We start from the raw sequence: 24,201 nt of genomic DNA, 5'->3' as shown, positions 1-24,201 counted from the left end.
GAAAAATTAGACAGTACCAATATAAATACACATATTTCAGCCCCAAAATATGTTAGTCTTATAAGGAGCCGTGTCAGTCATAGAGAATAGATACCTGCTATTTTTGTGTTCTTTGGGGTGGCTATACATGTTTTTTATCACCGATTGGGCATTTAAAGGTCGACGGTCATGACTAATACCCATGATCTATTTTATGCACCACATATTTGGAACAAACTGCTGCCACTAATATTTATTTTATTATGTGGACTTTCTCTCTTTAAATCTCAATCTTTTTAGTTTCAATGGCCCCCAGTTTTATTATATGCATGCCCTTAAAGGAGAATTCCATACTAAAAGGCTTTCTTACCTGTCTTTGTAGTCGTTACGTCCCCACCAAAGAGGTCCAGGTGCTATTTTGTGCAAAAGCTCCTTATTGGCTATTTCCCCTACCATAAGCCCTCAGTGAATTGCATTGAATTGAATGGGGCTATGGGGTGTTGTGCTAATTCGCTTATTTCCATCGCTCATAAACACATTTTTTTGTATATATCATCTCTTCATAATGTAAATAATATCCCAAGCGGCACACTTTACTACTTATTTCGATGAAAATAAGCAAATTAGCACAACACCCCATTCAATTCAATGCAATTCACTGAGGGCTTATGGTAGGGGAAATAGCCAATAAGGAGCTTTTGCACAAAATAGCACCTGGACCTCTTTGGTGGGGACGTAACGACTACAAAGAAAGGTAAGAAAGCCTTGTAGCATGGAATTCTCCTTTAAAGGGTCCACTTGGTGATTGGATCAGACTTCCTTCGGATACATGGCGAATGCATTCATTCCTTGCATTGCACAGTGCACTGAAGTTTTTTAATTCCCCCCCGGACCCAATGATGAGAAGTGAGAACCACTGGTGTAGATTATTCCGTGCTTTGAAAGCACAGAAGATGAAGGCTGGTGCAGTGGTGCTGGCCAATCAACAGTGACGATGGGAGATGTCAACAGTTTGATTATGTCTGTCTATTCATCACAAATCCTTTGCCGTGAGGGTGTGGTGGACCATCTCAAATTTCAGGGGCAGGGCTGCAGGAACGAGAGATTTCTTTGCCAAAATCGATGTACACAGACTACACACTAGACTACACAGTAGCAGTGATCATACAGCCTGTGCAGTGAGATGCGGTAGTATCTATGGTGAGTTTCAATTACCTTTAGATGATTCATTACAGCCACTATGACCAGATGTATGAGATAAAGAGGATCCGACAGGAGCTGTGGATGTTGAGTTTGAGTTTTGGAGTCTGCTGCTCAGTGCTAAGCTTACTGTTTAGTGATGTTGGCAGTGAGGTCTGAAAGAACATCAGCTATGCTGTAGATGAGAACACAACTCTTCAACAGTGATGTCCATGCATTAGCAAGCAGAAACACAAGCAACTTGGAATCGTTCATCTAAAATTATTGTTTTTTTTTATTGACAATAGTCTATCACTGAAGCTCATATCAAATGTGTCTCAGCTTTTTCTACCACACTCATTCTGCTCCTGATGGGAATTCTAAACATTTGTCCAAATACGTTCATATTCAATAAACATTTAAGCTGGAAAAAGACGTACTGCAAGAGAAGAGGAACCAGGTCTGGAAGCTGCATCATCCTTTAGAACGGTTAGAGCATGGAAGTGTCAGGAGAAACCTCCTTTCCACGTCAGTCTGATTCAGAGACTTCTGTGAGGCAGAGCCTGCAAACGGAACCCCCTCCCAGAATTCTGCAGCCCTCAAGCTGGACCTACTTCCACAAACCCGTCATCGCCATAGTGATGGGAGCATTGATGTCTGCTGTGGGGGCAGTCCTTTTTCTGCTCCACTCTGCAGGAGTTCCTGACACACCCCACGGCATTGCCCCAGCCTGCCTATCCATAGGGCTGATGTTTGTGGTGGTTGGCCTGGTGTGGATACCCATACTCAAGGAGAAGCTAAGACGAAAAGGGCCGTGGCAAGAGACTTGGCATGGAAGCTGTGAATAGTGCATTAAGGAGATAATTGTTAACCACTTTCAACCAGGCATTCCTTATATTATATTATAAATATTTTAAAACTTTATAAAAAATATAAAATATCAGATCTATAATCTCACAAATAACACGTCGCATCATGACGTGAACTTGTAGTATAAAAAAGGCAAGTGGTTAAAGGCATTTATTCCTTTTAAAGGGTGTGACAGCAGCTGATAAGCACTGAGGGTCAATGTACTTTGAACATGTGGGTTGATATACTGTATGTGTGACTCTCAGCCAGTTGAGGACAACATTGCACTTTACTTACTGCAGGATTGACAGCAGCCCAAAACCTCTATCCACCTGGAAGTTTGGAAAGGAATCGCCCACAGTGGTGACAGCATCCTATCTTTGTGGACTGATACATTCTGGTCTTTAGGTTTGGAGTAGCCTCAGTCCACTGTCAACAATGTCAACGGCCGTAGAGATGGTGCCGGTCGTGGAGGAGAGGAGGTACGGAGGCGTGGGCCGGTGCAAGTGCTCCTTCTGGTTCGCAGTGGCGCATGACATTTTCGGAGTGTTCATCATGATGGTGGGAGTGTTTGGTGGACTGGTGATCCATGACCTTTTCATTTATGCTGGCGCAATTATCATCTTCCTTAGCCTCATCTGGTGGGTGTTCTGGTACAGCGGGAACATTGATGTCCCACCTGAAGAGCTGGAGGATGATGTGGGCATGATGAAGCTGAAGAACCAGAAAGGAATCAGCAAGGTGGTGAGGCAAATGTCTGACCGACTCTCCAACGGGATCAGGAACTCGTTCAGGAGGAACGGCATGGCCAGCAAAGACAGCCCCATGGAGCCACAGTCTTTGGACACATTGGGAGGCAACACGACTTCAACTGCTGCCCAGCAGCAGACTCCTGATGGGGCACTTTCTGTTATATATCAAAACACCCCTCAACAGGCTTCATCGAAAGAATATGTGAGGGAGACTCTGTCAATATGATCTGGGCAGTTAATCGTCAAAGAAATTGTCAAATTGATTGCTTCATGAAAGCATTTCATGATGTAGTTCACTTGCTACATCATGTAATGATTAAGCAGTACCAAGGTCTTTTCTGGACATCCTGTCCTTATCTAGTAGATAGGGCATAAACTTTGCACACAAACTCGTATGTGCTCGCACACACACACACACACACACACACACACACACACACACACACACACACACACACACACACACACACATTAACAAAGGCTAACAAAAACAAATTGGTTGCATGTTCATCTGTCAATGGCTATTGTTATTGACAATATTCAGGTGATATGAATATCCAAAACTTTATTTTATGTGACTAAGAAAGAAAAGATATAAGACGTGTAATGTGAAATCGGGCCTATGCATGTTTGTTTTATATAGTAGCCTACTTAGTGCAACTAAACTTTGTATACACTGAACTTACCTCTGGATCTCAAAATGAAGAATATTATACACTCTTACGAGTGGTAATCTGATTATAGCAGTCTTCATGAAATTCTAAAATATCAATACATTTGCCTACTCTACCACAATATAGTTTACACACTTAATGTGCATGTTGGAATTGCTTATATACTATTTATTGTTCAATTAAATGTTTACATACAAACAATGATATTTCTGCACACTTTGTTGAAACAAAATGTCTGCAATGCAGGGAGATATTTGTGGACAATCCAGTGTCTGCCCTTCTGGGCTCAAAAGATGAAATATGGAGATGCAAAGTTTCTACCCAACTGCGGAAAAAGAATGGCTAAAAGGTACAAACATCACACCTGTGTGAAGTGAGTGGTGCAACTCCGTGTGAGGGTCCTCTGAAGTTCCAGACCCACAGGACCACGGCCAGGGTGCCGGCCACGTCTGAAACGGTAGAGAAATGAGAGAGTTACCATGTAGGGGTCTCCGGAGGTCCCCAGGGAGTCCCCGGAACATCCAGACCCCCAGGAACGCACGTCCGAAACGGTTGAATGAGTTACCGTGTGGGTTACCGTGTGGGGGTCCCTCTACTGTACTGTACTGCACACCCGAAATCATCATATATACAGTTAATATGTGCGTCTGTGTTTGTGTGTGTGTTAGGTTGCGCACAGGTGGTGAAAAACAACCATGCTGTTTTTGTGCTCTGACCCAGGCACCCACCCAGCCACACACATACTCACATAGCTCCGTAAGGGAGTGGTTGTACCACTCAATAAACAAAGCACTTGATGAAATACTCTGATAGGGCGAATGGATGTCAGTAAAACTGTCTTAGATTAGATATAGAATTATCATATATTTTGCTGATAAGTGATATTCATTCAGGATGAAAAAGACATTTGCCAACTGTATAGTTTGTCTTGTCTGTCTCTTTCCAATGACAGCTGGAAATTGTGGAAGTGAGTGACCAAGTTCACTCAGGTTAGACTAAAATAATTTTCAATACTAGATGGTTTTACCATCTGCTAAAAATGGAAAATGAAACGCTCTGCAGTCAAACAAGTTCAATAGTGGCAGTTTTACAACAGCAGGCAGAGCTTGCAAACAAGTGCTGGTAAAGCAGAGTAATGGTGCTACTCTGAAACAGTTCTGGTTATTAAAAGTGAATCTGAATTGATGGAAATCATATTAATTGCTCGGATACTGCTTGAGTTCAGATGAAAAATGGATGGAGGTTTCTGCCTCACAGCGAGAAAATAAAGTGAAAAAAGGTACAAACTCAAAGCACCTGATGAATTGCTCTGATAGGGGTGAATATGTGCCAGCAAAATGTCTTAACTCTTAAGATCAGATATGATAGGAATATCACTTATCAGCAAAATAAATTGACTGACTGACTGTATATAGCTTGTCTTGAGACTGACTGCTATTTCACCCTTTATTAAAAAGGTAAAATGGAAAGCTCTGTGGTCAAACCATAGAATGTAAAAGGGTCAAACAAGTGCATTCATTTCAGTTTCGTCATGTTGCATATTTAACAGCAGGTGGAGCTATTTTGCAAGGCAACAAGTGCATGGTGGTAAAACGATTATACCACATGGTGCTAATCTGAAATTGTGTGTGTGTGTGTGTGTGTGTGTGTGTGTGTGTGTGTGTGTGTGTGTGTGTGTGTGTGTGTGTGACAGACAGGCTGACCACAGTGTTGCAGATGCAGTTAGTAGTGCAGCAAGCAACTCTGACAATAGTAGGCCTACAGTATTACTGCAGACAGCTACCATTTGGATATAGATGCACCAAAGCCAATGCAGGTGCCTATTAGATGGGGGTATAGCACCCAGTTTCATTAAAGAGGATATTTCCAGAGCACTTAACCTGCCAGTTATAGGTAAAGAAACGTTGAATATGTATGTGTTTGGTTCCAAAACACCCCAGAGAATTACCTGCAGGAAAGTGAAGGCTCGTTTGAGCATATCCACGGGTGCATATCCACGGCTTCTCAAGCCGTGCATGCCTATTCCCAGCTGAGGAAGAAATGTCACTTGACAGTTTTCAAATCAGCCTCATAGTGGCCCTACAACAGGCCAAGTTGCGCCACACACACACACACACACACACACACACACACACACACACACACACACACACACACACACACACACACACACACACACCCAAACAAACATGTTTAAATTTACTCCTAAACATTTTGCCAAACATCACACACTCTCCTATCCTCCTGGTGGAGACCTGTGCCCAGAAGGGCACTTTGTCTAGTTAATTTCTGCATCTCTTAGTTAGGGCCCATTCCACCATTATAATGCGTTTGGATCGCAAAAATGGCAGATCTACAGTATTCAGAAAACTAACCATATTCTATGTTTTAATTTAGCATTTATATATTTGACAAACAGTTTTCAGAACACCAAACTGTACTGTATTCTGAATACTGTTTGTCAAATACGAAATTAGAATTCAAATGGCCGTAAAATACACGGACCCTATAAACTACAAGTCCCATAAACTCGTTTGTATCATATGACAGTGTATTTGTCACGTGACCATGGTACAGCTTTCCACTCTTGTTTCCCTTTTCGCAGTGTCACAGGGGGGGTAGCAAAGCCAGACACAGACCATATATGTTTTACTCTTTTCTAAACTACCACTTTCGACAACCTATAGTCCGTGGTTCGGAATTAATCACTCAGTTTGTTTGTCGCACAATCTCGCTGTTTATGTGACTCTGCACCACTTCAGCAGCGACAGGCAGAGCGCCGGGGCAGGCCTCTGGTGTTCACCGTTTCAGCATCAGTCCTCTACCTGCGGACGGTCATCTGTGTCTGGCTGAGAGAGGCACCATGGGTCGGTCCCTGCAGGCGGTCTTCTGGTTGTAGGCGCCACAATATACGGGAATGAACTGCTGTGCTCTTGAGCTGGATTACTAAACTATTCAGTTTGAATGTCACCGTCGTGGTTGGGCTGTCAGAATGAACGGTGGGTTTTATGTTTAAAGTTCTAATGGGCCATTCACTCTAACACATGAATGTATGTCTATTCTTTGGAAGTAACGTGGCTTGTTGACTGATGTGATGCCTTTTGCATTCTCCCGTCTGTTAATTTGACTATCAGCCAATACAATTTATTGCATGACGAATAGATATCCAAAATTGAGCGGCTCTGCTCTTTGTCTTCCTGGTTAGTTTCTCAGTGACAAACAAGCAACGTTTTATAAGATAGTAATTAGCTTTGCTTAGCTCTGTTTTTAATTAGCATTCAGTTATTCCCTCATTCAACATTGTTGTAGAATAAGTGTCGTATAGTAACTGTAGCTGACTATTTAACTATATTATAGTTAAATGATGCAAGTAGGTACAGTCAGTGTCTTCAATGGTCCGGGAGCATTGTTCCCACAATAAAGTTTCTACCTGATGAGGTCTTTGTATTAACCACCTACCACTGTATCCACCTAGGTATCATCTATCTACAGGTATATCTATTATCTATAAATGCACCACGTCTCTACGTTCGCCCCACCAACTTCAAATTTGGTGTTCCAAAATCACAGGGAGTGCAGTGCCCGGCCTTGAGTCGGTGGGATACACCGTTGTCCAGAATCAGCACAAAATCCTCTGCCTGGCGCTATTTATGTATATACCTACCTTGAAGCGTACCTTAGTTACGTCACCGTCAACAGCCAATAAGGGACCACCATTCTTACCGACATACATACATACAGATGCATGTATACATATTACATACATACGTTACCTTTTACCCACCCAACATTGAAACATATCTTAATTACGTCACTATATGAACAGCCAATTATAACCACGCATACAATGCATACCACTTTTGATCCAGCCGACCGCAGTACTTGCGCGCTAACTGGGCGGGGCATTCATTTCCAACTTGTATCATTTCAAATAGGCCAGTGCCCAATGGACACTGCTCTAGTTTTTTTAATCACTCTTTTCACGAAACTCAACTTGAAAATGTTATGGGGTCAGTATGTTATGATGACAATGTTCTAACCTTAGGAATTATCTGCTCTTGTATTTTTTGTGTTCCAGGCACTCAACAGAGTGACACCAAAAGGCAACATCTCCTAGAGAGACTACTGGATGCTGTCAAACAGGTGAGCAAGCTACATTTTGCCACAAACCACATGCTGGAATTTGGCGATTATGCTTGTTCTATTGAATTGTGTTGCAGATTAAACTTTTTCATAGATCTTCATAGACTTGTTTGACAACACTGTCAGTGTTATGTAAATTAATTTTTGTTGGTTGTTATATTTACACATTATCTTTTGTATTAATATGTAGGCAGACATTTAACCACTTAAACCCTCAGTACTTGGTAAACTTGAACTTTGCCTCTGTACCTGGTCTGCGCTACACACTACCTTTTCGTCAAAAATAGCCGATCTACAAGTTCACAACTCATCGTACAGTGGCACGTTGTGAGCTTATAGAGCTGCTATTTTTGGCGAATGTTCCCCCCCAGAATAGCGATGCTAGGTTTCAAGTGGTGTATGTAAAAAATAAAAAGTTTTTATCTCACAAAGATTTGGGGGACCCTCTATAGTAACTTGTACAAATGCTGCCACTAGGTTACCAATTGAGTATAAATGCTTAAAGGGAATTTTATACAATTCTAAATGGGTGCCACATGTGGTTTAAGGAGAGCACTGTTCTCTCAAGATTAGCATTAGTGGTTCTTTAGCACATGAACCCTAGCGACCTTTCCGTGACATGCTGTGAGCTTGTAGTTCGGCTGTTTCTGCCGATTTGTTGTAGATGAAACAATTAGGTGGCCAGGTATCGACCCCTGGGGGATGGTCAATAATGTCTATACCTAGGGTTTAAGTGGTTAACGCCATTCCTGGGAACCCAGATTGGGTCTAGAATTAATTACACTGACCTATCAATTAGTTTCAGATTAAACAGCTACACTGAACTGAATTAAGTACCCAGTGTTCTGTTAGAATCCCTGTTTATTACAGTATACTAACAGATCCAGAGGTAGACCATTAATTCCTCGTCTGTGACTGCAACTGTTAGGTTGCTTCCTGTTACAAGGTGTTGTTTTGTGGAACAAATACAAATGTCATAGTTATCAAGCATATTGGCATGCTCATATCTTTACAGTGCCAAATTCGTTTTGGAGGAAGAAAAGAAATTGCTTCTGACTCAGACAGCAGGTAAGAAAATGTCCATGTCTTGGTAGGTTTCCTTGAGTTATGTTTTATGTGCATTAGTTCAGTATCCCATGGTTGTATGATTTAGGTTAGCCAGGTGATACTACTATGGTTTTGCGCCATTCTGTCTGGGTGTTTATAGGGATTGTATGTGTGTATACTGTGATTTGCATGTGTCGTTGTGAGGTCATGTGCATTGTGTAATTTGTGTTAACATCCATGTCTGTCTACATTGATTGGTCTTTAGCCCGACACACACCGGCTGCGTCCCCCGCGCGGCGCGCACAGCCGCCTCCATTATTTTCAATGAACCTAACGCACACCGGCTCCGTCCGCCGCACGGAGCCGCGCCGCGCCGCCCGGCGCGCCGATAGAACACAGTTCTATTTTCCAGGCGGCGCCGCGTTGCTGCGCGGCGCGTTGAGCGGCGCAGCAACGCGCCGCGCAGCAACGCGCCGCGCCGCACACGGTCGCAGACGGTGTGGGGTGGGCTTCAGTCAGTATTAGGTTGTGTGATGGTCAGTGGTCCTCTGTACATGTGTGTACAGTATGTGCTGCATATGGCTGTTAGTAAGTAGTAACGTATGCATATTAAAGGCCCATACATACTTGTTATTGTCTATTCATAGCTTTGGTATACACGATTAACATTAACAACAATTTTAAGTTAAATTTTTGTTTGCATTTTGTCCAAAATCATTAAAACGTTAAACTTGCTATTACCTTTTTTTTTTGCACAGTTAATCAGTCAAGGACACCATATATAACATTCTTAAAATACATATTTTCTCCAGGGACTAATAAGTTAGACTTTTCAAATCAAATAACCATGCCATGCCAAATAACCATGCCATTTTCAAACCATACCTAATTATGAATGAAATCTGATTGCTTCCACAAAAGTCAATCAACTGTATGCTTTGGAAAATGATCAGTAGTAATATAAAGTATACCGTATAGTTTAACATGTCAGACCACTGGTAGGGTCCTTTAACTTGTGGACTTTTAACAGCGCATTCATTTGTTTAAAATGCATTATACGCTAAACATTAGTCACTAATATTTCACTAGCTGCTATCCTGCTAATAGGTGGTACTTTGGTTTTCAACTCAATAGTCAGTTTTCAGTAGTAGTACTTTATAGTTACTAGTAACTCACATCAGTCTAACTAGAAGCGCTATGTCCTCTCCATAGGGTGACCTGTCTGTGTGCCCAGTTTGAAGCAGTGCTCCAACATGGCCTGAGGAAAAGCAGGGGCCTGGCCCTTACTGCTGCTGCTCTCAAACAGGTTGCTGGCCTCAGCAGTAAGAACGACGGAGGTACTTCACTCACTGATCACATGATTGATTGATTGTACACAAGATTTCAATGAAACAAGCTAGTTGTCTCTTGGTAGCAAATGGAAAACCGTGGTGTCCAATGTGCCATGGAGTCCTTGGTGTATTCAGGTTTTCATTCCTACTCTTCTTCTTCGTGTCCGGCCATCCTCTATATTCCTACTCTAAACCAGGTACACTGCACTTTCTTGTTATCTGGTTGAAGGAATGCCAATTAATGCTCTGTTATTGTAGTATTTGGTTACTTTGAATGACAACACTGTGTACACTGGGCCCTCCATGGCATGATGCCATTAAACAATGTCTCAGATGAACATGCTTCTGCAAGCTATATTTTACTTAATTTCAACCATTTTTTGTATTAACACACAATATTATACTGGTATTATATTATATAACAATGATTCCCAAATAATTTGTGGCGATAAGCGACATTAAAGCTATGTTTTGGAAGGCTACTTTTGTTGTGTTGCTGAATGGCCTAGTTTGTTCCTTTTGGATGTCTGTGTGAAAAAGACTTCTCATGTTGGTACAGGGAGGACAGTCAAAGTCATAGAGGATCTGAGCAAACTCGCGTGACATGGGGAGGTTGTGAGAGGTTGAGAGTTGATCTCAAAATGCGACAGTCTGAAAGCAGGACATTTGTCTCATCCCGCATGAACAGAACAATTTTCTGATTGTCCCACATTTTAATGATCATGGTTAAAAGAAAGGAAGGAAAATTAGGTCCTTTTAATGCCTCGCTCCAATTACCATCTTTAAAGAGATAACTACCGCTGTATGCAGGTCATGCACGTGTGGCAAGGTGTGCTGAAGCTTTTGTGGAGTGGATATGGACTGTTTGTAGTGTTCTGTTGGTTTGGTTGCCAAGGTTGATAGAGATCTCTGACAAAAAACCCTGTCACAACAAAGTGGACAGCCCTGCTCTTGCAAGCCACCAAACATGAATAGACAATACGTTGGTGCCATGGTATACTTTGTCTTAAACATCCCTGTCGCCAACGTGTTTGTTGAGAGACTGTTCTAATTGATGGACCGCCAAGGAAATGCTGCAGCATTGATCTAATCAAAAGCTAGTCTGGGAGGCATACCATTTCAGATTCATGATCCGGTCGGGAGTGGATGGTAACTTACCATCTGTTGTAGTCTGGTTTGTACTCATCAGGCCGGAACCGCAAACCGGAATCAGAATTACTCGAAATAATGGAAGTCTATCCTGAATGTACCGGTAGTCTATGCAATTTCTTTAAGCATGTTATGTTAACATGAGAAATACTTTATGACTGTTGAATATGAAATTCAAATATTGGCACATTAATAGCACATTATACATTACATCATGTGTATTTGCATTAAATGACAAGAAAATACAGTATCAGAGATAATGGCAGTATTCTCTTGCAAAGAAAGTAGTGCATTATTTTTATTCTGGCTTTGGAAAATGTCACATTGAGATACATTATACAATATACATTCACCTCAAAAATATGTCATTAAAATCTGAAAGTTCAGCCCATCATAAGTTTTTGGAGACAATTATCAGACCTTTAAGTTTATTTTTAAAATCAAAGAAAGTCAAAAGAGGATTTTGGACGGACAAGCTTACGCCAGGGCTCCACTGGGCGCTATTGGGCGCGTTGCGTCTCCGACGCGTGCGTCCAAAAACGAACCGGTTCAATTTTAATAGTGACGCACGCACAACGCGGGCAGTGGAGCCACCCTTCATTGATTAAAAAGGGAACATTCTGTGATGTTGACGCTGACGCGACGCAGACGCGCCCAGTGGAGCCCTGGCGTTAGGGTGTTCCTAACGAACTAGCATGCTTCGCCACCTTCGGAAAAAGCAAGCGAGAGATCATGCACTATGCTAATCACATGCAAAGCAGGATATGTTCATTCTCGCTAATTACCACGCTTCAGAAAACGATACCAGAGGTGAAAGTTTTGCTTTATTTGAGTTTTGTCAGTTTGAGTTTTTGCAACAGCTGAATATGGAGGAATATTTGCTGACGTTACCGCAGGTGAAGCCATGTGCCTCAGGGTGTGAACAATCTGTAAACTTGTCGCAGACTATTTGAAGCACTGCTGAGTCTTGAGAAATTTCTTTTTGGTCTCCAGTGCTTGACTGGTCCACAGACAGACCTTTTGTAGGAACATGTGCTCTTTGTAAAGGTGACTCCACACCAAGCAAACTTGTTCAGACTAGTCAAAGACTACTTAAAACTGCAACAGACTAGCATTTTTTAATGAGCACAAAACCAGTCGCCCGACGAAACATAATTTTTCCCCATGCAAATTGCAAAAAGCAGACTGCGGCGCAATTTTCAGTGTTGCCAGTTCTGCTTATTATAAGGGACTTTGGTCTAGTTTTCCTGCCCATTGCTTTAGTTTGGGCTTATGTGTAGTTGCTTATTTGGGCTTATTATTTTTGAAAATAGCGGATGTAATAGGGCTCAAGTGGTGAAACTGGTTGCTTCTTTTGGGCTTGTTTTCATAGACCTGGTCGCTTGTTTCACTCACAGAATCTGGCAAGCTAGCTTGTCACCAAACTGGAGCATCTGCAATGCATCCAGCACCCGCAAAAAAACAAAACACATGTCTTTTTTTGCTAGCCTTGCTTTGGGGAGTTGATCAATTGGTATGAATTGAGAGTTGACATTGAGAATAATTATGATATCTAGTTCACACTGCACGAGTAGTCAGCCCTGAATCGAGGCAGACGCGCAGACAGTAGAGAATAAGGGGGTAAATATGGAGTATTTACCCCCTTACCCCCCCCCCCCCCCCCCCCACACACACACACACACACACACACACACACACACACACACATCTTCCTTCCCCTTCTCACTTCCCTCCTCTCGATTCCTCCCTCTTTTCCAGACCTGACCTTCTGGTCCTATGTGAAGGAGCATCTGAACCGCCACGAGTTGCAGCGGTTCTATTCGCTTCGTCACATCTCGTCGGAGCTGGGCCGCGGCCGGGCCTGGCTGCGCTGCTCCCTCAACGAACACTCCCTGGAGCGCTACCTGCACGCCCTGCTGGCTGACCGCTCACGCTTGGGGTCAGTGTGGGAAAGGGAAAGACCACCTGGTTGTGGGGCGTATGAGTTTGACAGTAGGGCTGCAACTATCGATTATTTTTTTAGCGATTATCACCTTTTCAATTGATCGAATAATCGAGAAGCAGGTTTTGAAAACAAATTTCCTATTTTGATATCAATCAACCAATTAGTAATTTAGGCCCTATTTTATAGTTCATGGGACAATGGAATTGTGCAAAAATAGCCGATCTAACAGCTCCTCACAACACTCCACAATGCTACGTGTTGTGAACTAGATTTGCTTAGATTAGAAAAAAAGGAGATGTGTCTTATACCTATGCCCATGATAGGGACAGATTATGAATCCATTATCTTCTTAAATTATCGTTCGTTTTCTATAATGGATTAGTTCGATTTACTGCTGCACCACTATGTGCATGCACGAGCACGTGTATTTGATGATCATCTGATGTAAGCTGTGTGAAACATCACAGCTGTAATGTCTCTGCAATTCTAAAAGGAGACGCAGGCTCTTTCACCTCTTGTCTATGTTAGAGCTACCTGTCTCGCATGTTTGCAATTTTGTGAAATGTTTACAAATTGGGTATTAAACTAGTATAGTGCTATTCTAGTATTCTCATACTCTCATACTAAACTTTTTAGCTCGAAACCCAAAAGAGAAATTTGATGTATCCCCAAATTGAATAAATGTAATATTGCTCTGTTTAATGGTACAAATCTAGACTAGAGCTGAGGTTTACCGTTGATTTCCACTTCTGATCTCACCGTATTCCCCCTCTCTGTTCTGCAGCGCTTACTATGAAGACTGGGCTTTTACTCTGGACGAAGAGAGAGCAAGCATGCTTCCCACAATGGCTGCAGGTTAGTGTATGTGTGGGTGTGTTTTTTACTTGTGTTTTGTGAGGGTTGGATGCATTGGATGGAGGAGTGGGTAGCTAGATCAATAGAAAAGTTAGACTTTGAAGTTGAGTTCTGGATTATAGCACTGAGGTTTACAGCCGGGAAATCAATGTAAGGTAAAGTCATTCCAAGGTGTATTTTGTTTGTACAATATGTGTTTTCGTGTGTGACTGTCTGAGCATGCGTGTGTGTGTGTGTGTGTGTGTGTGTGTGTGTGTTTCTGAACTTAATTCTGATCAACAAACATAACTGCTGTTAAAGCAGCATAAGTGGGTTTATTTATTAAAAAAAGTAAATACTTTTTCGTTGTTTCCATGTACACGTACGTTGATACAGGAGTTGAAAATGGAACCCCACATCATTATTACAACAATGGCAAACCAATAGATATCATGATACTATACAGGGATTTATATTTTGGGGTTGTGGCCAGCTGTTTCTCATGCTGATGGTTGTATTGACCTCGTTTTTCTGTCTTTTTGAAACGAGTGCTTGCACTGTGCAGGCCTACCTCTAACTGAGAACTTTACTGTGTTCGGCTTCCTCTGCAGGTTTGAACTCTATTCTATTTGCAATTAACATTGACAACAGCGACCTTAACGGGGGAGGAGTGGGAGGCAGTGGGACAGGAGGAGGAGGTGGTGGTGGTGCGGGTTCGTCGGTGACCCACCTCCTGAAGGAGTCCACCCACCACCTCCTGAAGGAGTCCACCCAGGGCATCGGGAGCCTGTGGAAGGAGTCGGCGCAGGGCGTCAGCAGCCTCCTGCGGGAGATTAGCACGGCCACGTCCGCCGTGCCAGGTTTCACACCTGGAGGAGTTGGAGGTGGAGGAAGAGGAATCTCAGACCCGCTGCCCGTCATGCCTCGCAGTGTCTCGGCTGGTAAGGATGACCTAGTGTTACCCGACACCCAAAAGGCTTCATCTAGAGGACCTATGTTGTTGAAACCTAGTCTCTTCTCTTCTCTTCTCTTCTCTTCAGACTCCGGGCTGAGGAAGGAGCGCCGTAGGAGGAAAAAGATCACAAACATCATCTCCTTCGATGACGAGCTGGATGGGGGAGGGGCGGAGGACGAGGAGGAGGGCGGGGCAGAGGTGCCGAAGAGCTGCGTAGCTCCCTGGGGCAGCGTGGAGGAGGGCATGGACCCCCTGGAGCCTGCTTTCTCCCTCCATCCACACAATGGCATGCCGGAGCCAGGCATTGCCAGCCCCCAGCGACCCCACAATTTCTCGTACACCCATCCTCCCACTACTAGTAGCACTGCTAGTACAGCAAATGCAGCACCTGCACCCCAGTTGCCGGACAGCAAGAGCATAGACAACGAGGAAGAGGAGGAGAATGAGGAAGATGAAGAGGACGTGTACAAGCCCAGAGCGCCGACCCATGCAGAGGACCCTGTTGGCTCACACAAGTGAGTGGGCAAGTTTTAAGGCTGCTTTGTAGAAATATAATGTATCGCACTACTATTTTTTGGCCACACCATAGTGTGACATAGCTGGCATAAGTAGACATGCTTTTACCTGATTTCTACTTGGTTGCGTGTGCGTCACATACTGAAAATGGCAGATTTACAAGTTCACAACGCATTTCACCTGCACGTAAGTACAATTCAGGCTTAAGTTTCCAGTTCTAATAAATAAACAGATCAACAAATAAACAGATGATTAATAGCAGCGGAGCACTTTTACCGACAGACCGGATGTTATCCCGGATGTGGCTGAAGCAGCTAGATGTAGCCAAAACACTCTAGAGGATGTGGCTGAAGCAGCTAGATGTAGCCAAAACACTCTAGAGGATGTGGCTGAAGCAGCTAGATGTAGCCAAAACACTCTAGAGGATGTGGCTGAAGCAGCTAGATGACGGGACCGCGGTGGGCCGTCTAACACATAATCTTTGCTTAGAATTGGACGGGATGAGTTATTAACGTTTTAAGATTTTCTGTCTCGTCGGCTAAACGGTTGGAGAACATTTTCGATGACGTCCTACTGTTGCACAACATTGAATTTTGCGCAACAGACGCTCCCAGCCTGTAGAGCCATGCGATCGGTTTTGATATCAATAATCTCCGTCCTTTTGATCAATTTTCGTCCTGGGTGCTGGGCGTTACTACTTGAAAAGACGGTAGACTTCGTCCTGTGCGCCCGGGGTGTTAAGAACATATTTGGTGACTTTTCAATCCACCTGACCTGTGCTGACCCCTGTCTTTCTCCAGGGTTGTGGTGGGAAGTCTGTCCAGTGTGTCCACGTGGAGCCCCGTACAGGCGATGATGGACCACAGCAGCTCAGACTTCCTTATCCCGGTGACCCCAGCTGACCCCCAGCCAGGTAGGAGTCTTATTGATGGGTCATGCTGGGACAGTTGTGGCGTTCACAAAGCTGAACCGTGGCACCTTTTTGGCGGTCTTGACCTCAATGTGTTTAAGTAGTTTCAATTTGCGCCTTGAGTGGATCACCAGTCACAGAGGCTGTGTGTACATGTGGTGTGATGGATACGTATTTGTTTTGCTGTATGTATCTATGGATATATTGTATACATGCGTGTGTACTGTATACTTTATATATACCAGTAAGACGCCCTGAGAGCGTGCACGCATCCGCCTGGGTGACGGCAGACTACTGGGCGAGCGCTGGCGCTTTGGCATGGGGGGGTCAGACCAGTAAGACGCGCAAACGCGGGAAGCGAACGCAGCTCGTACATATTTGGGTTTTGGACGTATAGCTGCTTTGGGGACTCCTTATATGGTTATGGCTGAGTCATGGTGCAACACACTCCATATTTGGACGTAGCTCCATATATGGGCACAAAGGGGGGGACACACGCACGCACGCACGCACGGACAGACATGATCTGCTAGGTCTCATAGTAAGTGCTCATTGCGTTCGCAATCAACATATGGAATGAATTCTGTACTAGCCATATGGAGCGTGTCTTGAGTGCAAAAGAAGGAGAAAGTCTGCACACCGTTTTTAAAAGCTCCCCAAAAACTTACCAGAGATACATATACGTTTCGGTGAGGTCAGATCAACATATGGAATGTCAGAACAGGTCAGCGCCATATGTGGAGATCTAAGGGTAGCAGCGGGGGCAGTGTCTTGAGTGTACAGGGTTCGATGAGGGCCCAGGCAGGGCCGGGCCTTCATTTTCAGGCCTGTTGAGAACTCTAGTTTTCTTCGGCTGCACTAATAATAATAATTATTATTTATAACGTATTAACACATTGTTTTTACTGTCGGTTCTCAAGGACTGGCCACATGCACTTCCCTTTGCAGAAGTAATACACTGTGAGCCAAATGAATATACATATTTATGTACATTGCTTCGGGCCACTGCTTGCTCCTTTCATCTCCTGCATGGTTTTGCTTTTGATGCTTCCACTGTCCATAATGGAGTCATTTAAATCATACTTAGGATTTGTATTTTTGCCATTATTTTTCTGCCTGTTCTGTTATATTGTGTTGTATGGCTCACCATTCCGTTGACTTGGAGACTGCTGACATCAGAGGGACTTCCAGGGACTTTTCATGAATCTGTCTTGTCTGATATTCACTTTGACTTCCATCTTGTTTTCAGTGAGATCAGTGGAGGACATGACTGCATTTCCTGCTCAGTCTGAGCCAGCAGGACCCGTGGGAAACCGCGAGAGCAGTCGTTCACAGCTACAATTCAAGTACATGACTATTCATTCACTATTCAATGTTTCCTCATATTGTATTCTTTGTATTCATATATTTATGGAAATTTCCATCCTTCTTTGTATGCATAATTGTATACGCTGCCAGCTGAATGCAACACTCCTTGCTGTTTCACAGGAAAGGCTTACGGCTTTTTAACCCATTTTGGGTGGGAACCCCTCTTGGTGTTTCAAGCATTCTGTTCTACTTTAGCTATTGAAAAATAGCAGATGTACAAGCTCATAGCGCGCCACCGAGTGGCGCGCTATGAGCTTGTAGGTCTGCTATTTTTTTAAAGTCGTGAAAATATGGCGCAAACTTTTAATATATATTTCAGAGCGAACATTTTTAACTAAAATATTGGCTTCTGGGGGGTCCCTGAAATTACATATTTTGAGATGGGGGTCTGTGGCCCAATAGAGATAATTCTGGGGGTCCTTGACATGAAAAAGGTTGAGGACCACTGACACAGGTTTTTCAGAAAAATGTTAGGATTTAGAAGCCTTTTTTGAATCGACCTCAGCCCAGAATGGTTTAAATGGGCTGTCCAAATAATATTTGACTTTATCACTGAATTGAAATGCATCCTGTCCTGCGGTGCAATTGATATGTTGTCAATTGTCTTTCCCTTTTTACTGCAGTACTGTGCGTTACTCATTTGAAAGAGCCAATCAAGTCTTAATGCTGTTAGAATTTAGGTTTTCTATCATTCCTATTGACTTTATAATTTGTCTCTTACTTACACTAAAAGACACACTGTCACAATAATATCATCAGAGTATTGCTAGAGTTGTGGCGGGCGCTCATTCTTGATCGTTTGGTGCAAGGTGGTCATAAAACTCAGTATTAAATGTCAGTATTTTTATTTTCTTGATCTTGTTCTGATCAAACACGTTTAATATTATCTGGAGTCTTGGGTAGACTTGGTTGGACTTTGTTACATGCTTATGGGAAATAATCTTGAAAGGAATGTAGTTGTATTCTTGCAAATAGTTACCCTGTCAGATCTGCAGATCTTTTCCAAATCTTATTGCCTTGTCTGTGACTTAAAACTCTCTGACTTGTCTTTTGGGGGTGCTTAAAAGTCTTTTTAAAATCTTCTAGTGTATAGGATTAAGTAGAGAGGATGTAGGGTGGTTTGGTGGGCACTAGGCATTATACTATGTGAGAAGATATAGGCTAGTTATTTATCTGTCTTTGTGACTGTAGTCATGGGGTGAGTATAATTGGGCTTTTTGTTATAGCCTTTTATAATCAGCATTTGATTTAATAAAAACTCACCGTTATGACTTTCAGATATATAATAACCTATCCCTAACATTGAGGCACCTATCGTTTGCTGCCCAAATCCGTCTAGTATTTAAAAGTTAAGATGTCAGTGTGACCTGTGGTCCTCGTGTTTTCCAGCATGGAGTCCAGTCCGCCTATCCAGGCTGGTCCTCTCTCCAGTGTCCTGCCAACTCCTGGCCTGCCTGAGTCAATGACAGTGGGTGAGTGTCTCCCTTATTACCTATTAGTTTTATGATATATATATAACACATTTATTTATTTAAATTTTTCCCTCATTCAGCAGACAATTAATATTACTACTGCCAAGTTGTCTCCTGTAAACTTTTAGGCTGGTGAGCCAGGTCAGCAATGCAGAGTGAGAAAGTGGTCATATGACACACATTTGTATAGTTTGTTAACACCTGTTTCCAGTACAGCTATCGGCCATCTTATCCTGCTTGGTGAAAGGATTGTGCAATTGCGGATAAAAGAGTAATTTTATTTTTAATATTGGAGTCCGGTTGTCTTATATTGTAAGAATTCAGTACCGAGGACTAGTTTTTGTTGTTCCTGATTTATTCTTGGTTGTGCATCATGTCGCACAACTAAAATAGCAGAGCTCAGAATTCTGCAAATGTATGTGCGTCGCACAACTAAGTATAAATCAAGCATTAGTTGTAGAACAAGACAATTCAGTGTGCCTTTCAGCAGTACCAAATATGAACACCAGGTGCCAGTCTTATCTCAGTATCGGTATGTTTCTTTAGTTGTGTAGATAAGGTACCCTGAACTGTAGTTAGTGAAATCAGATTGAGAGAAGTTTCATCACATCTGAGATGCATGATTAGCAAATAGATTTGAGATTTAACGTGCTTGACAAGCACTTGACAACATTGCTGCATGTTTCAAACAGTGGACAAGCAGACTACCAGGTCTCTCGCACACACAGGCATACGCACGGCGCACGCACAGGCATACACTCGCACTCACGCACGCACGTACGCATGGGTATACACACACGCACACGGTCTGCTTTTGCCGTAATGTAGAAAATGGGCATTTGATGTGCTCTGTGCCCTAGGGCTAATCAGAGCTTAGACCTTCTGATCCTCAAAACGATGCGATGTGACTCCTCTGTGTGTGTGTGAGTGTGAGAGGCAGAAGAAGTGAGATGAGGTGCTTCATAGAAAGCGGATGGAGTTGTTGTCCAATCTATTACCCCTTACAAACAGGAGGTCACACTGGGGAGCTGATGGTGTGTGTGTGTGTGTGTGTGTGTGTGTGTTCGTGCGTGCGTGCGTGTGTGTGTGTGTGTGAATGGTGAATGGTGGTCGGTTTGGTTTGTTTGCAACAGATAGGTGTGTGCTTGTGTACATAATAGCATGCGTCTTATTTGTTTACAGTACATGTTCAGGCATTAATCAAAATGTCAATTTGACATGTCAATGTCATTAACACACTAACTGCCAGGTATTCATTAATTAATTATTCTGCCACCGCCAGTGATTTTCAGTGTTTTTACCTTATTTTATCGACTCACAGGACAACGTGAGTGTTTAAACCCAAACCCACACTAATAGAGAGGGAAATAAAATCACAATAAAAAAACAAAGCAACTAGAAAGCAAAGGGAAAAAAGGGTTAGCATGCAAGATGTTCCTAAATGATTTCCATCGGACGGGCTGTGAGCTTGTGGCGTCCATTAATTGAAGTGTATGGAGTCTGTAATTCACTAGGCCTGGCACCACCATTACATGAGCTAGTTCAGGACTAATGCATCTATTAATGGACCATTGTCCTCACAGACCATATGCGCTCTGTTGGACACACACACACACACACGCACGTGCGCGCGCACGCACGTGCGCGCGCACGCACGCATCAGGGGAAACATGGTTGTCTACACCAGTGGTTCTCAAACCTTTTTAGCCCGTCACCCAAAAGATAAATTTTATGTCTCCCGGGACCCAAACTAGTGAAAATAACAGATCTACAAGTGCACAATGCCTTGCTTCTTGCCGTTTTGCAAGATCACCTATTATCACTACTTTTAATTATAGAAATAAAATAATAATTTGTTTTGAAATGTATAAAATAAAACAAATATATATATATTTAAATGTATGGGATTTTTACTTGAGTCGTGAGTCGTGACACATACAAATTGGTCTGTGACCCACAAATGGGTCTGCACCCTCCCCAGACCAAACGATAGGGCTCAGCACTCAGAAGTGATGAGGACTAAATGGAGGAATTGGCATAATGGTAGTGGTAGAGTAATGGAAAAAAAGATAATTGGAAATAAGTATAATAAGCAGAACCTCTACACACATTTCGCATATCGGCGTGTGTGTCTGTGTGTGTGTGTGTGTGTGTGTGTGTGCGCTCGCGCACTGGAGTCCCTAATGGCTTGTTGGCTGCCTCCCGCTGGGAATGCGTGGACGCATCAAAGGTCACGTTTATTTCTGCGTGGTCGCCTCAAAGGTCACGTTTATTCCTGGCCTGCTGATGTGGAAAGTGGCGCCGCTAAGATAATGGACTTCTTTCCTCTCTCTGCTGCTTAAGGCCCCACCAGTACAACTCTGTTTCAATCTCCTCTGCTCTTCATCATCCAACTGCTCCTCCTCCTCTTCTTTTTTTTTCTCTGTTCATTGCCTTCCTTCGAGCAGGCACTTAGAGAGCTCGGCGCTGGAGCAAGCCCTCCTCGAGTCACCGAGATCATGCATTTGTTATGAATGTTGCACTGTGTGTGTGTGGGGTGTGTGTGGGGTGTGTGTGTGTGTGTGTGTGTGTGTGTGTGTGTGTGTGTGTGTGTGTGTGTGTGTGTGTGTGTGTGTGTGTCTGTGTGTGTGTGTGTGTGCATGTGCATGTGCATGAAGGTGGATGTAGGTGAGTGAGCGAAAGTACTTGAGTCAGGGTTACACTGACATGCTTTTTTATGAGATTTGTGGTGTGTGTGTGTGTGTGTGTGTGTGTGTGGGTACGAACATGAGTGACATGAGTGATGAGTCAGAGACTACATTGACAGCACACCTGTTATAATGCTGTACTGACGTGTGGGTTGGTGACTGCATCAGTGTGTGTATGCATGCGTGGGTGAGAGTGTGGCGTTGAGTGAGGGAGCACAACATACATGCATGTGAATGAGTGAGAGTGGATTTGTGTGTTATTAATTCAATGTGTGAGAATAGTGGACAGAGGGAACTGACACCACACATTTCTTATAAGTATAGGGCTTTACTGCAGGGTATGCATTTTGCATGCGTTTGAGTGAAGGTGTGCGAGTGTGCAACTGAATACCTGATTCAGGTGGTACAACGGGCATCTCTTGTGTGAAGGAGTTTGTAGTTGGGGAAAGTTGGATTGCAGCTATATCTGTTATAGGTGGTAGTTTTTGGATTCCATGGTAAAAGCTGTTATTTACTGAAACGCAGCAACCTCCTACAGTATGACTGTGTTACCATGGTGATTAGACGAGACATCAACTACCACATTCCTCTTCTGTTCACCCCCTGACGATGCAGGGTTGGGAATTACCCAGCATGGATTTTCATTTAGTTTAGCTCATTATTTTCATTATTATTGTAACCCTAATCCTGGAATTGCAGCAAAGATTTATTTTAATGACCCGTGGCTAGTGATTCAGGGGCCGGGGTCGAGCTAAACTAGATGTGCTAAACGTTGTTAAATCCAAATTCTGCTGCCGTTAGGAAGGTTTCTTCTACTATAAATGGAGAGTGGGTCGTCCATGCCACATCAAGTTGTCTTTAATTAGTCAGCGATAGGCAAAGTGAGTGTTCGTAAGAGGAAAGTTCTTAAGCAGGATGGTCGCCAACCACTACAACATCTCTGAGCACGTCTAGAGGTTGCAACAAGGTACCATGGCCACATTGGCCAGGACACAAAAAAAACGAGATCTACGGTCATGGCGGCAATCCAGACTTGAATAAAACGTTTGGAGGTTGTTTGCTCATTTAAAGTGGTGCTTCACCCAAAACACACTTTTTCCTGTCATTTTCTCACCCCGGGATGGCTTGAATACAAGGAGAATTTTTGTTTGTATAACTGTTTAAATCTAAACCGATGAATACCAAAAGTGTCAAGTCACATTTATTCATAGATAATTTGTGGACATAAGGTGCTTAGAAAGTGTGAATTAGGATTCAGGTACTGTAGCACAGAGGGCTGGAGTCAGCTAAGATGAACATGACTTCTAATGATGATACAGCAAAACAGCCAGTGCAAAAAAAAAAGACCCGATGTCAATGATAAGCAAGCAGCTTTCTACATATTTGATGCTTTGATCTTTTGTTAATATGTTTTCATAGAGGAGAGCAGGCAGTTCACTTCCCTGAGTATTTAAATACTCTCAAACAGACAGTAGGAAAGCTGAGAGGGAAACGCAGTAGTTTGGTGTATATCTTGAAGAAAATAAAATGTAGATGTGGGCCATTGGATATGTATTATGTATTATTAGAAATCCATGTATTGCATTGGATTAGGTCTTCAGATATCCTTGTATTGATTGCAATGTATTGCATTGTGTGTTCAGATATCCTTGTGTTGTGTGCAGTGGTGGAAAGTACATTTCCTTATTTGTACTTTACTTGAGTATTTTTATATAAAAAAAAATAATTGAAAACTTGTAAAATGGGTGTCCAGGTATTTTATGAGTCTCTCTCTCTCTCTCTCTCTCTCTCTAGTGGAGCTGCGTCAAGCTATCGTAGCCATGATGAACAGGAAGGATGAACTGGACGAACAGAACACGTATGTTGGGCTTTGATCTCCTTGTACACTCTGCAATGCAGAACTAATTTCAATTAATACAATAAAATCACATCTTTGTGAAGTGAGGGGCACTTTAATCATCATACGTCATCATACATCATCTCATTCTCAACCAATGGCACATCTTCCATCCAATCACGCCGGCCAATCACAATTTGCGTCCTCACTTTTGTCTTCAATGATTGTGTTTACACACTTTTGTCTTCAATGTTTGTGTTTACACAAACACTCCATTATTCCCTCAATTATTTGAACCAATTTGTATGCTAATAATAGACTACATCTGGTGGCTGTAGTACTCTTCCATTGATAAATGTAGAATAGATGCTCGTTGATTGATTGACAAGTATTACTGCCTGAAGCTGCAAGTGCAGCATCTCTCCTGGCCAAGTAGGATTGCCTCTTCTGCTTAGTGGCAGAAATTTGGTCTCTCCTGCGGGAGAACCAGGTTTGAAATAAAAGTTATGGATTACATCTTTAAGGCCAACATACACATTGGAACATCCTGTGTTCATTTACTCTTTTGGTCACA

The 24,201-nt window shown here is 42.9% G+C and overlaps 1 protein-coding gene across 1 annotated transcript in view; it reads left to right on the top strand.

Moving 5' to 3' along the window:
* Window positions 1-6,034: 6,034 nt before the first annotated feature.
* snx29 (sorting nexin 29) overlaps window positions 6,035-24,201 on the top strand; it is a 137,816-nt gene continuing 119,649 nt past the window's right edge. Inside the window, exons 1-12 of the mRNA XM_080788853.1 lie at window positions 6,035-6,432; window positions 7,512-7,576; window positions 8,592-8,644; window positions 9,836-9,960; window positions 12,862-13,042; window positions 13,833-13,903; window positions 14,494-14,823; window positions 14,923-15,352; window positions 16,154-16,266; window positions 17,513-17,609; window positions 19,021-19,103; window positions 23,585-23,648. Of these exons, the coding sequence (XP_080644979.1) occupies window positions 6,426-6,432; window positions 7,512-7,576; window positions 8,592-8,644; window positions 9,836-9,960; window positions 12,862-13,042; window positions 13,833-13,903; window positions 14,494-14,823; window positions 14,923-15,352; window positions 16,154-16,266; window positions 17,513-17,609; window positions 19,021-19,103; window positions 23,585-23,648 (1,619 nt within the window). The 5' untranslated portion in view covers window positions 6,035-6,425. The remainder of the gene's footprint in view (window positions 6,433-7,511; window positions 7,577-8,591; window positions 8,645-9,835; window positions 9,961-12,861; window positions 13,043-13,832; window positions 13,904-14,493; window positions 14,824-14,922; window positions 15,353-16,153; window positions 16,267-17,512; window positions 17,610-19,020; window positions 19,104-23,584; window positions 23,649-24,201) is intronic.

Source organism: Protomyctophum bolini (genome assembly GCF_963924005.1).
Source record: "Protomyctophum bolini genome assembly, chromosome: 18".
Taxonomy (NCBI): domain Eukaryota; kingdom Metazoa; phylum Chordata; class Actinopteri; order Myctophiformes; family Myctophidae; genus Protomyctophum; species Protomyctophum bolini.
Note: the sequence above shows the minus strand (reverse complement) of the source record. Positions and strands in the feature narration are given on the sequence as shown.